Source organism: Poecile atricapillus, chromosome 2, assembly GCF_030490865.1.
Source record: "Poecile atricapillus isolate bPoeAtr1 chromosome 2, bPoeAtr1.hap1, whole genome shotgun sequence".
Taxonomy (NCBI): Eukaryota; Metazoa; Chordata; class Aves; order Passeriformes; family Paridae; genus Poecile; species Poecile atricapillus.
The window spans coordinates 111,048,960-111,063,410 of NC_081250.1; the positions used below are offsets into that span (position 1 = coordinate 111,048,960).

A 14,451-nucleotide genomic window follows, 5' to 3' on the forward strand; every position below is an offset into this window, starting at 1 on the left:
CAGGCACATTTTTTGCAGTATAAATGCAGGCTACTGAACAATTTTATTCGCATAATAATATAAAAATTCGTAACCATTATAAACACATGACTTGGCAAAAACCATTACACCACATCAGTATTACTAAGTGGACAAGTAGAATGGTCACACCTCAGGATTTTGCAGATGCTGTGGAGAATTCTTCTTTCCCCACCTGCTCCAAAGGCATATGTTAAAGAAACTCTTTATGCTACAGTTGATTTTGTTTGGAATGGGATTTCTAATAGAAGCTCTGTAGCAGTCCCATATCTTTAAAATTCCATTTTCCTCAAATACAGGGGTAGCATGTAAAGATGTGGTGGGTAAAAGAATTAAAATCCCAATTACTGTTGCCTGGGAAAATGATGACTATAATATCCTTTTGCCCATCAATAGGATATTCAGTTCTCAAAAAGCATTTGTCCCTAGGGTTTCTGAAGCCGGGGCTAATCCATCAGCCACAGAGCGCAGTTGATTGAAATTTGTCTTCGTGCAATCCAATGGAATGCACAATGATGTAAGTGTGGAGGAGACAGCAATTCCTGCTATAGCATGACTTCCCTCCCCACCTCAGCCCAACGAGGGCTTCTGATGTGTGCCCAAAGTCAAGCAACGTATGTCTCCTGAGACACTTTGGTTTTCAGCACTTCCTAGAAGTGTATGTTCTTCATCTATGAGCATGAGTTCATAGCTGAGTTAGCAGAGCTAATAGCAGAGTTAATTCCTTGGGCCATTTTCGTAGACATAGTTGACAAAATGAGGGACAGCAGAGGATCACATTCATGATGAATCCTGAAATTTTGCTTTGTAGTTACTGTGTTTTTGAGCACCTTGTGCTTTTTAGACTAGGAAACCCTAGGATAACTCTGTAACAAGGAGTGTATATTCACCACTGTTTGAAACCTGAGTCCACATTTGGATATTCAATTCCTTTCCAGGAATGGAATTCCTGGCAATTCAGTGAAACCTGTTACTATTAGCATCTTGTCTCTTGGGAATAATATTGGATGATTCTACTGAAATGTTTGTCACACGTGGCAACATCTGGATGTGAGATAGATTCCTCTAAAAGCAGAAGAGCATCAATGGAGTAGCAGCTCAAACATAGAGTTTTGGGTGACACATCATCAAGAGGTAGTTTTTCACTTTGCTTAGATTTTTTTGTGGTTTTTTCTTTCATCTTCCTGCAGCTATAAAATAAAAATATGGTACCTGGGATTGAGCTTAACTTCTTTTGTTTCATTATTGTTTGAAGGGAGTCATAAGAATAAGAGAAGATACTGTGACGCTTGAGGATGTTTCTCATCTGTTTGCTTTTTTTTTCCTGTACTTTTTTTTCCAGTAGTTAATGAGGTCTAAGAAATTGGTGTCTTAGTGATGACAGGCTGTATATTTTTAGTGGAAAATGTTGACTTACTTTGGAATAAGGATTCACAGTTTTCTAAGCTTTGTGAAATGTTTGGGCTCAAAAACAGGCTGTTAATATAATGGGATTCAGTGCAAGCTACAAAGCTGATGTGTTACTTGATGTATTTTTCCAAAAAATACTATTCAATACTATTTATTAATTTACAATGCTAGTATTGCTTTTTAGAAAGAATATTGCAGTCACTGTAGTACCATTGATGTATACATCTGTTTTTGCTTGCTTTGGCAAACTCATACAATTAACTAACTCCCAAACTGGTTTTCATTTTCAAGAGCTGATGGCAACAGCAGAGTTCTGAATTATTCACTTTTGGCAAGTTGGGCTCTAGAGATCAAAGAGTGACAGAGGTGAATTGCTCGATACATCTGTGTTGGCAAAGTGAAACTATTTATGTCAATACAAGTATAGATCTGTGTCACCCAAAGAAAATATTGAATTTTATGGATATTTTAGAGAGAGAGATTGTGTGTATGTTTTCCTAAGGGAGTTCTCTGAAATTTCATATCTCCAGAGTGTGTGCATACATTTTATGCTTGAGGTAGACTCTAGTCTTTAGCATATGGTAACAATATTAATTTATGTTTTGTAATGTGGCCGTTAGTAAACAATCTTTCTCATCTATTGCTGTTTCTTTAAAAAAAAAGGGAAGTGGACTGCTGTTGATTTTGCTAATTTGATTTTAAATCAATATGATCTGACTGAAATCAAAATTGATTGTGCTGTTGATTTTGGGAAAATAAGCCCTTTACTGGACAGGAATTTCTCTGTCCATCTAGTTATATAAATCTGTTTACAGTTACTCCTAATAACTTTCGGTGGCAAGGAGACAGAATAATTTTTTGCCGTATTCCTCCAAAAATTGTTTCTTTGAAGAAACATGTCTTCCAATATGTTTTACATGGATGGGGAAGGTAAAAGGTAATAAAAAATAACAGAGATATCTTGTAAAATTTGAAATTCAAAGACAGCATTGCTGATTTTTATAAATTATAACCTTTCATAATAATTAACAAAACTAGTTTTGGACAAATGGAAGAGAGGAAGTTATTTTAAATGGAGTTTGCCGAAAACATTTTTAATATACTCCTTTTGCTAAGTAATTCTAATTCTGTGGTTCATGTTAACAGTCTCTGAACACTCACTGAGGAGGTCTTATCTCCAGAAACCCAGCTGTTCTTCCAGCTCATAACCTAACAGTTTACGGCTTAATAGTTGCTTTTTCTTTATTCCTTCACGTGGTCCTGGCCCTTGCAGAAGCTGATTTAAAGAATGGAGCCTAATTATTCTCCACTAAATGAAGATGCCTCCTGTAGGCTTAAAACCACTCTTGTTTCCTTTTTCCACTGTAGCAATAATGGTGAATCCTCTTTATTTGTTACCCAAATATTTTCCCTTTATCTGTCACATTCTCCCAGGGCTTTTTTTTTTTTCCTTCCCCAGTACCCAGTTTATTTTTAGCATTCTTTTCTGATACAATTTTCAAGTGAACATGGATCTGATAATATTCATGGATCTTCAGTGTTTATGGAAAAAGTGGTTGCAGCTTTCCAGAGTTGTATATACATGTACAAAGAACATTAAATTTGTTTTTCTGTTACTGTGATCTTTAGTTTCCATAGGAGAAATGCCTGTTTTGTTCTTAAGGCATTGTTTTTCTCAGTAGGATCATCAATGGTGACTTCACTTATATATCTTTCTGTCTTATTTTTCCCTTTTTTATGTCTGGCTCATTCAGAGAAAAGCAGTTGGACTTCATCCATAGAAATTAAGAAATCTATCATGACAATTTTATGTGGTCACATGCATCTTAATACAGTCACACTTTGTTACAGATTGATTTGAGTTACTAATAGCAGAACATGTTTTAAGAATTAAGTTTTTTCATTGCCTCATATTTGTATTTAATTTCCTATAGAAAAGACAATTCATTTTGTTTTTAAACAAAATCTTGATTATCCTCTAAATAAAGCCTGTATGTCAATTTTATTATTATTTTTTGCTAATAAAATGAGTAGACTGTATAAGTTATTAAGCAACTGTATAATTTATCACATTGTATTTAGATTTTTAATGCTTGTATCTTCTGCTTTTGGAAAATAGTCAATGACATCTCTTATTTACTAGATGGTTAGGTTCATAGCCATATTTTGTATCATGCTGGTTTTAAATGGAAATGTAATTAAAACAAAAAGTAACATTTAAAATATTATCCTACTATCTTACTATTTTAAGCTACAAGATATATGAAGAAAAAATATAATGTACAAAATAAGTTTTAGAAAGGGACTATCATTTATTCTAAATAAATTAGGCTGAGTTTCTCTAATCACAGTGTCATTTTAAGCAGCAGATTTCAACCTCATGTATCCATTTCTTTAATCATGGACTACAGGAAAAGTCAGAGGTTTTTTCAAAACTCTGAATAAACTAGGTTTGGGTTGCACTAAAGAACCAGCCTGAAGTGAGGTATTTTTTCTGTATCTGTAGGACAAATTACAGTGATGGAAAGCTATTTATTGTCTCAGTGGCTTTCAGTTCAAGTTGTTTCACCCACTGGAACTGTCCCTATTTCTTGAGCAACTTTATTGTAAAAGATTCAAAGGAACAGAAGCAAAATAAACTGATAATGTTTTATGCAAAATTAAAGAAATGATAGAAATAAAATGTATGGCCTCTTATAAATTCTGTCACAACTCCAGGTTTATTTTTAAAAGAGAAATTAATGAAAGTACAAAATTAATACAGAGCTATGCTTATTTTTATTCCTGCTGTATCATGACCTTGATATTAATGGCTGTATTGTTGAGTATCATCAGATAGTTGTCAAACCTCTTCAGAATGAACTTTATCATCAAAATAAATAAGGGTGTAATAATATCCTAGATCACCATAAAGAAAATCTGAATTTCCCATTTCAACAAGAAGGTAATAGGAGTTGCAGTCATTCTTGGTAAGAGGAATAGGTTTATCATGACAGTTATGTTGTATCTATCCTGTTTTAGGAGGGGCACTTAAGTTTATCAATTTCCACTCTAGGGATTTTTGAATGTGTTCTCTTCTCCTCTTGTTACCTTTGGGGTTTGTGTGCACATGCAGTTTCTGGGTTTTTCTTCAATTCTTTGACTCTCAAAATTTGCCAGAACACTATAAAATAAAAAAAGTTTCTCTGAAGGGGAAGACAAAATCTGGGCAATTTGAAATGTCAGGTTTTTATTTTGGTGTAGGTGTTCTTTGTCTCAGGAGCTTAGCTGTTGCAGTGATTTGGATTATATAAACCAGGTATTGTTTGTTTTCTGCTGACACTTTGCAGCCCCTTTATGTTGTCTTATTTGATAGTAAGCTTTGCTGATCATGTGGAAAAGATTGATCCAAACCAGGTGATTCTGTCAACTCAGAACCTGTTTTGTGTTGCAAGTTCTTTTTTGAAGAAAAAAGAATATTTTTAGAATATAAAAGTATATTTTGACAAATCCTGCAACTATACGGAGGTGGAAAAACAAATAAAAAAATAAAAATCAGTTATAAATCTTGTGACAAAATATCATTTCTCTTACTTGGTAATGAAAAATTTTAATCTAATATGCCAGTTATCTTGGTATAACAAGAGTGACATAGAGTGTATTCTCTCTTAATGAGGTAAGTATTAATCACTTTTTCTTCCAGTGCAAAAAAAAAGTTTACTATCATGTACATCTTATGATGGCCATTAATTATTAATAGCTAAATTGTCTGTGTCGCTTTTGCTTACAAACGCAAATTAAAAAAAATTACAATGTTTAATCTAAGAAACATTGCTAGAGGCACGGGACTTCAGGTGTCTGCTCATCCCACTGAAGGATGGGCAGAGGAAATAGATGAACACTGGGCTACATTATTTCTGGCACATGTCTGTGCAGCTTCTTTGAGTGTCTTCAGACTATTCTGGTGTTGTGCAAAGTATGGAAAATCTTGGAAAACCATTTACTGCCACAAAACTTTATAAAGAAGGTATGCCAACACACAAACCAGCTTTCAACACTGCTGGAAGGCAGACTTGAACTGAGTCAGCAGAGGAGAATGGAAGAAAAGCTGCTTTACTTCTGGATCCGTGCTAACAATGGTTTAGCTGGGTAGTCTTAGGTTACTAGTGAGAGTAATAGTAATGCAAGGCATTAAGAGTGGAAAGCTTTCTACAGCCCTTTTTAGTTGAGTTTGCTGACCACCAAGACTAATAGGATCCTTCAGCTATTCTCACAGCTTTCATATCTGTTTAATAAAGCTGCTTTTAAAAAAACAAAATAAATCATATTTTCAATTATTTTTAACCAGAAGACTTTTTCTGTGTCACACAGAACATTTGTTCAAGAGGCTGTTTAATGCAAGTGCTGTAGTATTTGTTTATTAAAGCATGTATTATTTAGAAAGCTGACAAGCATAGCAACATGTATTACCTGACAGACCAGAATTCATCTTGCAGGTTATTCCAGTCTCCTCATTAAGCAGCAAAGTCTGTTCTTAGCTTTACCAAGAAGTACTTGTAAAATAGGTGAGTCTGGCTCCTAAGAAGACATTACAATCTGGTATGAAGTAACATATGTATGAATCTTTCTAGATCCAGGGGTCATCATTGTCTCTTGTATAAATGCTCATTTAGATATCTTATAATCCATTAAAATGTGTTGATGAGGAAGATAGTTTTTATCTAGCTTCCATGTGAAATCTGTTGTTAAACAATTTCAGTTGCCTTTTAGAACCTGAAAGGCAAAATATGCAAGGCCTCCTGAACTGCATAGAAAGGGTGTGATGAGGTACAAATATTGGTGAAGCGGTGCATTTACTTAGAATATGGCTGCATTTTCAGCTGATGTGGACCTCAAGATGAGCTGAATTTTCTACAGCAAGCTTTTTCATTTTAAGGCATTTCCTTGTATTGGTTTATTTTTCCATCCTTTTGACTCCTAGAGAAATAGGAAAGATAACCCCCATAACAGTATTCTGATTTTTTATTTCTTTTTATAAAGTTTGCCCAAAGCAGACATCTGAGGAAATGTCTTCCAATCGTGATTCAAGCCTTACTAATGCACCGGTGCAAAGCAAGCTAGTATCTTCCTTCCAGCAGCACACAAAGAAAGCACTTAAACAGGTAAGATTGTATTGACTGATCATCAGTTGGCTTCCCTTTAGCATCTCTGTCATTCCTATGTGAATGGGATGTCAGCAGAATTTAAGGAGTCTTCTAAAGGTTTTTAGTGCTATGTTTAGTGGCATTTTATTGGGGGTTTTCCTATGTTTTTAGCAAGGGTGCAGTCCTACTTTTAGTGAGTTTAAAGGGGTTCTAAGTGCAGTAAGCACTTAAGTCAATTTCAAGTAAGCAGAATTCTTTATATGATATTATATTATCACACCCCTATGTGAGCATTTGTGTTGAAAACTTTATGTGAAGTTAAAAATAAATTTTAAAACATTTTGAAAGAAGTGCTGCAGATATGAAAGAATCTAGGTATACTTTTTCGGTTTTTCTTTATGATCTATTAAATATTTTTTTTTCGTAATATATTTGCTACTACAGGGTATAAAAATGGAGTAGAGTTATTTTTAGAAAAGAACCTTATGATTTGGATGATTTAGGTTCCATGATAAGTATTAAAGCTTGCAAAAGCAACTGATTATTCGGTCACCTATTAGCTGAAAGCATGATGATGTGAAAATTATTTTCCAGCATTGACAAATTAATTCAGCTTACAGCCAGAAAAATGAAAAAGAAAAGCTAAAAAACTAGAATTCAAAAAAACCCCAATCATTAATTCTTCTCCATTTCAAGTTGTGACTTTTCTAAAGTATTAGGATAGTGAGATGATTTTTTAATTTTTCTCACAACTGCTCTCCTAGCTGTGGTTAATGGAGATCTTGTATTTCAAGGGGTGGTTTATTGCTGAGCTCTTTGTTAAGGCTTACATTAAGCAAAACCTGTCCACATCTCCTCTAAACACTTTAGTTTTTCATGAAGGCTAAGTTTAAATCCAGTAAAATTAATAGATGTTTATCATTCACATAAGGTTATGTTAGGCTTTGAGAACTGAAAAGGATTATTAGATTGAGGTCTTACATGTGTTTGTTCTTGAACAGTGGGAACAAAACAGCTCATTAAACATTAGGATAGTTGTGAAAATTTACACTTTTTGGAAACTTCTCTTTTGTGATCTGTGGACTTCCTGAGGGGTGGAGAGACTGGGTGAAGGGAAAGGCGAAGGGGAAAGAAGGGAAAAAAGTGCAAAGCCACAAATATTTGAACTTCTGTAATTGTTTAAACTCTACCACTTGTCACTTAGCAGATATGCAGCATTGAGAATAATTTTAAAAGGACAAATTAATCAGAATAGCTTAATTAATATAAAAAGTCATAACATTGATGTGAATCTTTGAAAACATTCCCTAAGGCAGTAGGGTTAAAGCAACATCAGAAAGTTAAGTAATCGATAAAAAGGAATTAGTTTTAATTAAGTTCATGGTAATTAGGACCTGTACTTCAAAGTATAAGAGTAGCATTACAGCTATCAGCAGAATGTTTTCTCTATGCACAATGGGAGACAAATGGGCATTTTTATGATGAAACAGTAGATTTTTGCTTTGTTTTCTCTTAAAGTTTCAGATGTTGGCTACTGCCATATATACACACTGCAGGTTTGATTTGGTATTGTAGCAGAGGTGAATAAACCTTAACAGTGATTTTATTTATAAAATTGCTGGTTTATATTTATTATTTGCCTTCCAATCTTTCAATTGCTTTTATGGATGCATAGTACCTAAAATTCATAGAAAGAACCTGTCAGACCTTTGAATACAGAAGAATCTTTTAGATACACTATGCAACACTCTTACAACTCATACAAACTTACTGATTCCATGCTAAAGTAACAGAGGATGAGCCATCATGATACTCACAGCAACTGCTTATAATATATAAATGTATATATACTGTATATAATATATTGTAATGGGGTCCTCCTTAGCTATTGCTTTTTATCTAGTGTGAAACAGTCTTCAAAGAATGAAAACCTACAAGATAGTTTTCAGTTTCCTACTCAATTTATTTAAAAGCAGTGGGTTCTTTACATTACTTTGATCTTGTGTGTATTTGTTTTGTAACCTCTAAAAATAAAGTGAGAGGGAAGTTGATAATGTGCAATTCTGCTTGAAGATCTGAGCTGGAAATAGAAGATTTTCTCTACTGTTTATCTACTTATTAACCACTCATATGTAATTCTCTTTAAATTATTATGTGCTGGATTTACATATTATTTGCTTTTTAATGAATTCTGGAGATATATTTGTGGGTTTAGATTGCAATCTCATATTTGGCTTGTAGCAGCCAGCATTTTAGGATATTCTTATGAATCAAATTAGTCAAAATGCAGCATTTCTTGAGCTCTGCAAGGAGTGTGGAGAAAAGGACATTTTTTGAGCCCTGGCTCTTGGTTTTGATTTCTCTCAGGTAACAGTGGATTTGGGGTGCTCTGCAGGGACTAAGAAGGTTTGCAGTTGCAGTGGATTTTCATAAGGTCTGTGTCACAGATCAGCCCTTATGTCCTCACCTTTCAAAGGCTGGGCTGCCATTTTGGTCAGATTTCACCTTCCATGGTGTCCTTGTTGGGAAAGAGATTTTGGGAGTTTTACCACTGGGTATGTTTCGTTCTTCCCTTTGGTTTCTGACAGAGTTTCAGTTTCTTGTAAAATGCTTACACTTTGCTCTGAATTTCAAGTCCCACAAACCAGTTCCTGTTCATGAGGGTATAGACAAAAGAGCCTATGGTATAGAGCTGCCTTTTATGCTTGGCTTTCTGATGGCAGATTTTACAGATTTCTGTTTCCCTTGTGCTGTTGGAGGTGCTTGGACATGTGTGCCCAGCTGTTGATCTTGTACCTTTGAAAAGAAGGCTTATGGCACGCTGTCACATGCTGATTTCCTATCAGTACTGATCAGTTCCATACTGGTTTACTTCATTTTCACACTCGAGAGTTTTGGCATACAGACCCATGTAAGGACTTCTTCCTGGGAAAGTACTGAACTACACCTGCATCTGCTAGCAGTGGTACATGGTCACACTACTGTGTGCATTATTCTTGCTCTGGACAAGGCTAACTCCAGTATGGACATCAAGTCATGGCATAGTATCTACATGCTTCTGTCTGGTCCAGTTTCTGTTCCATTTACTTGAGGTGATACTTTTTTGTGGAAGTCTTCGCTGTATACAGATTTATCTGTATCTATCAAGATGTTCTTGGAACATTTCTCAGAAGAAACGATCATACCTGCAAACTGGCCTCATATAGGTAACACTGAGAATGTGTGAATATCCAGGACATTGAGGTGGTGTTAGTGTCTGTTGGACTCTGATAGCCAAGTGTAAGAGCACTTTGCCCGTCAGTGTACCAGGTGTTCCCTGGTTCAGTACCAAGAGAGGAGAAAGAACTTGAAGATGCGCTATAATGGTGTCTGGGATGATAATAGACTTCCCAGACATGGAAGAAAATCCTGCCTCCCTTTTGGCACTTTGGAATCAGCACCAAGAAGGGTACCCATAAATTTTCTGTTGGGAGAAGAGAAGGATACTCCATTCAGACTCAGGATCTGAATACAGAACCAGGACATGTCTGAGACTGTGCTGGGCATCCAGATCTCTTTGTAGAGACAGAAACTCCAGAGACAGCAGCCAAGTGGGTTTGGGAGGAGAGAAGCTCAGGAAATAAGGGAATCAACACAAGGTATGTCACTGCCATGGTTTGTTTTGTTTTCCTTAACTTTGGGCTTTGTCTGCATGCTTGGTGGCTGGGTTCATATATGTGCCACTATTTAATTCATAACGTGGGTAGATGCAGTTTATTAATGAGAAGGAAGGCACCCATTTGTAGGATTTGTTCTTACAATAGAAATGGCAACTCCACCCTTTTTATTTTATGTTTTGTTTTTTTCCTGTGGATGCTGTCATGCCCCAAGCAGTAATAGAGCTATGGGGAAATTATGCTTTAGCTCATGTGTTGCTTCTGAATTGTAGGACATTAGACCTATGCAATTCCAAATAACATTTCAGGCTGACATTTCTACCACAACTGTAATTCTTATTAGAAACAAACCTACAAGAGACTAAATTTCAAGATGGTTAACACTGTAATTTAGACCTGATTTACCCAAATTCTTAGACCTAGTTTATCAAGATCTCTATGTTTGTTTCTTTTTTTTATTTTGGACACAGGTGTCCAAGTGCCTAGGTTGGCACTGAAGGTAGAATCCTGATCTCCCATGATGCTGGTGTGAATTTGCTTTCCTGTCTTCAGTTCACATTGCTTACCTTTCTTTAAGAGAAGAGCAAACTCACCAGTCTTGCTCCCTCCACACTCATTCCATTAGGACTTCTTTCCTTGACTACAGCCAGATGCAGGTTATCTTGAAGCATTTTACTGTCCATAGGAAGTAATCCAGTATGAGTCTGTCTGTCGTGTCTCTCCTTTGACTCATTTGAGCAACTGCTCCCTCACATGCTCCAATATAAGCCTGATGTATTTGCCTGCCCTTCTTTCCCTTCCTCACCCCAAAGAAGCAAAGGTGAAAGAGGAGATTGTTATGATTTTGTCCTAATCACTTAGAATTTAAGTGCAGGGTGTCTTCCTGAAAGGCTCTGAAAATCCACTGTGAACTGAAAGGTATTTTTTGTACTGTATTCCTCATTATAGAGAGTTTGCTGTGGTTTCTCAGTGTCTCTGTTAACCACCTTCTTATGTTTCATTTCAGATGCAACAAATGTACCAATGCCACAGTTGGAGAATTCTGGCTCCCTAGCTGAAGCATTTGATCAGATGTCTGGCAACATAAGTGATGATTCTTGACAAATTTTCCTGACAACAAATGGAAAAGAAGGAAAACATGTTGCTTTTTGACTTCTAGAAAGACATGGGAAGGGACACTGGAGTTTACAAAATGCATTCCGGAAAATGGAAGTTTGAAGATGATAAACTAAACTGATTTTCTGATTGCCAAGACAAGTCTAGGGAAGAGGACAGAGAAACTATGGCAGGGAAACTGCATAATGGGGAAAAGAAGCTGGGAGAGCAAGAGTTCCAGCAGAAGCTGTTCAGGGAATACATGCATTGCCCGAAGGCTGGCTGCACGGTATGTCCCTCTAAAGGTCCCTATGCATGGGCAGCATGTACCAGCTGCTCAACACAGTGCTTTGGTAAGACGCAAGACTATGTTTATGAGACTCTCTTCTGGGTCATCCCCATGGTCCTCAGCCCTTACCTGTGATGGAAAGAAAGGGAAAGGAATCCTCACAATCCCTGCTTTCTTTTTGTACTGCTTTTTAATACCTACATCCCAGCTGCTGGAGCGTTCTGCTTGTTTCTCCTCTGGAGTTGTTTGCACAGCATGCTTTTTACAGCGCTCCTACACCTTTTCTGTTTTAATAAATTTGTTTCACAGAATTTCTTAGTCTGAAAAAGAATTTTAAAGCAATTTTAAGTGTTGAAGCATAGTTGCCCCTCTTCCTCAGTGTAGGACAGTATTCCTCATTTAAAATATGTCCTGGCATGAGCATTACCTTTGTTTAAACTTACCACTGCAACATAGTGGAATCTTCTTCCCAAATATAGGTTGGAAGTTCTCTTTCTTCTGTTCTGTCGATGCAGTTTCTTTTTCCAAGTTTCAGGTAATCAAGCTGAAGATAGCAGCCTATTTCTAAGCATAGCATTTGTCTGATAATGTATTTATTTAAGTAGCCTGTCTCTTAAGTAGCCTGGGGAACCATTTCAGATGGATTGGTCATTGCTATTGCATTAATGAAAATATAATCGCTAGAGACTGGAGTCCCAGTTAAGCTTTTCCAGTGGAGTTACGTGATTTTTCCTTATAGTGGCACTGAATATCTGAATATCTTTGGGCCATGTTAAAAGAACAGCTTTTGATTTGAATAGTTTGTAACATGAAATTATAGCCAGTTCACAATGAATCATGCCTTGATTTTGAAGTGCATCCTAGAAAGTGTTGGCCTTTTCAGGGAAAAGTAGGATTTGGAACAGCTCACAACTCTTCAGAGCTCTAGGAAGCCTCCTACAAAATGTTGACAAGCAGTTATCTACAAATGGTATTCCAGGAGCTGCTGGGTAGGTCCCCAAAGTGTGCTCAGGATGTGTGGGAAAGTGGAAGTACACAGGCTGAAACAGAATGTCAGGCAGAAAGACATTACACTGATTACACTGGTGCAGTGTAAATTCTCTGAGTGGTAATATGAGAAGATTTTTTTGTATGGGGAGTCTAGCCATGAAGCCACTGCTGTATGCATTGGCCCCTGTGCAGAGTGTGTTTGAAAATTTGACCCCATGGAAAGTGTTGATTACTGTTTTAAGATTTTGTATTGACACTGCTGTCTTTATATTAATTTGTTCTTAAACTGCTTTCTACAAATGTTTCCTTACCTATATGTGCTTTGTTGTGCCAAAGAACAGATTTCCCCATAAAACACTTTTTAGCTGATGGATGTTGTTAATTTAATACTAAACAAACCATTAAAAAACCACAATTCTTCTCTTTGTAAAAAAGCTTTCACTGAGTTGAGGCATATGCCATCATCATTCCCAGTCACATGCAAGTCAAAACAGACATTGAACACGTCACATGTGTTTTTTGTCCTTTTTTTCTGTGCTTGGGAAAGCACCAAAAACATTTACTTTGCAGTCTGTCATGATCTGCAGCAACTGTAGCTGTGACTGGATTATTGTAATCCCGTAGAAAGTGGTGCTGGCTCGCAGGTGTACAGACACACATGTGAGCAGACAAATCTCCTTGCCTCTGTCCCACAAAGGTCCAAGCCCTTCAGTTCAGTCTTGGTCGGTACACAGGTAAAAGTTCATTGTTAATGTGTGCTGTAGTCCTAGAGAAAGACCCTGAGCCCTACTGAGACCTAAAGAACAAATCTGCAGCAAGACAAAAATTTTATTCCAAATACATCACGAGGTAGGAGGATGGCATGGGACAAGAGCAGATACTTATTTGAGAAGGTATTAGCATTTGTTTGAAAATAAATCCCAGGTTTCCAAATTTCCATCCTGCTGATTCTGACACTACTCTTCATCTCCAGATGACCAATTGTGTACACTTGGCACCATACTGACATGTTTAGTGTTCTAGTCTGGTTGGAAGTAAATTAATTTCCTTTGGAAACAGTACTGTGTGCTTTGTAGTTGTTTCCATAGGACATCTTTATTGTGTTTTAATCGTATGATTGCATGCTTATAACGGAGTGCTTTGTTTATGTTTCATGTAAGAATTAGTGGCAACCAGGAAATAATAATGGGTTTACTCTTCGTGATTTGTGGTGCTTACTGTTTTAGTTTAACTGCTCTGTCTATCCGTGAAACAGGTAGCCACTGAGAAATTTTAATTTAACCAAGACGTGGGAATTAAAGGCTCTTAGTTTTACTAACAAAATGAGGGTGAGAGAGAAGACAAAGACTGAATTTTATGGTGGTGTTAAGTGAATCAGTGATAAACCATAAACCTGTTTCATCTTTGTCATTTTGGGATCCATAATCATGATGTAGAGTTGTTATTTTATTTTGTGCAAGACACTTTGCTCAGTGTATCATAGCTTGTGTTTTCACATGGCAGAATGGAGGAATTCCATAGCTTTACTTTTCTGATCCATAATGTGTGAAATTTCAAAGGTTATGTTTCATTACATGAGTTTCAGAATGTAGACTTGACATTTATGGAACAAGTAGAAATCTGGGACGATGTTGCTTAATGCAACGAAGTGTTACATGTCTTTGTTGATAATAACTTAATTTTTAACATTCTCAGCTTGTCACGCATTTAAGCTCAAATGAAAGTGGTTTTCTGCATTAATGGTTTATCTGTGTGCTCCATTTTTTCATTCTGAGTTGAAAAGATGTGTGGAAGAAAAATAAAAAAAATTGCTGAGCAGCAGTAAAATCAGAGCACAGAAGCTGACATTTTGCTTCTGGTGCTCTTTTGG

At 36.4% G+C, this 14,451-nt stretch overlaps 1 protein-coding gene across 1 annotated transcript in view; it reads left to right on the top strand.

Moving 5' to 3' along the window:
- ASXL3 (ASXL transcriptional regulator 3) overlaps nt 1–14,451 on the top strand; it is a 99,965-nt gene that overhangs the window by 37,177 nt on the left and 48,337 nt on the right. The window contains exon 5 of the mRNA XM_058833632.1: nt 6,448–6,569. Coding sequence (XP_058689615.1) covers nt 6,448–6,569 — 122 coding nt within the window. The remainder of the gene's footprint in view (nt 1–6,447; nt 6,570–14,451) is intronic.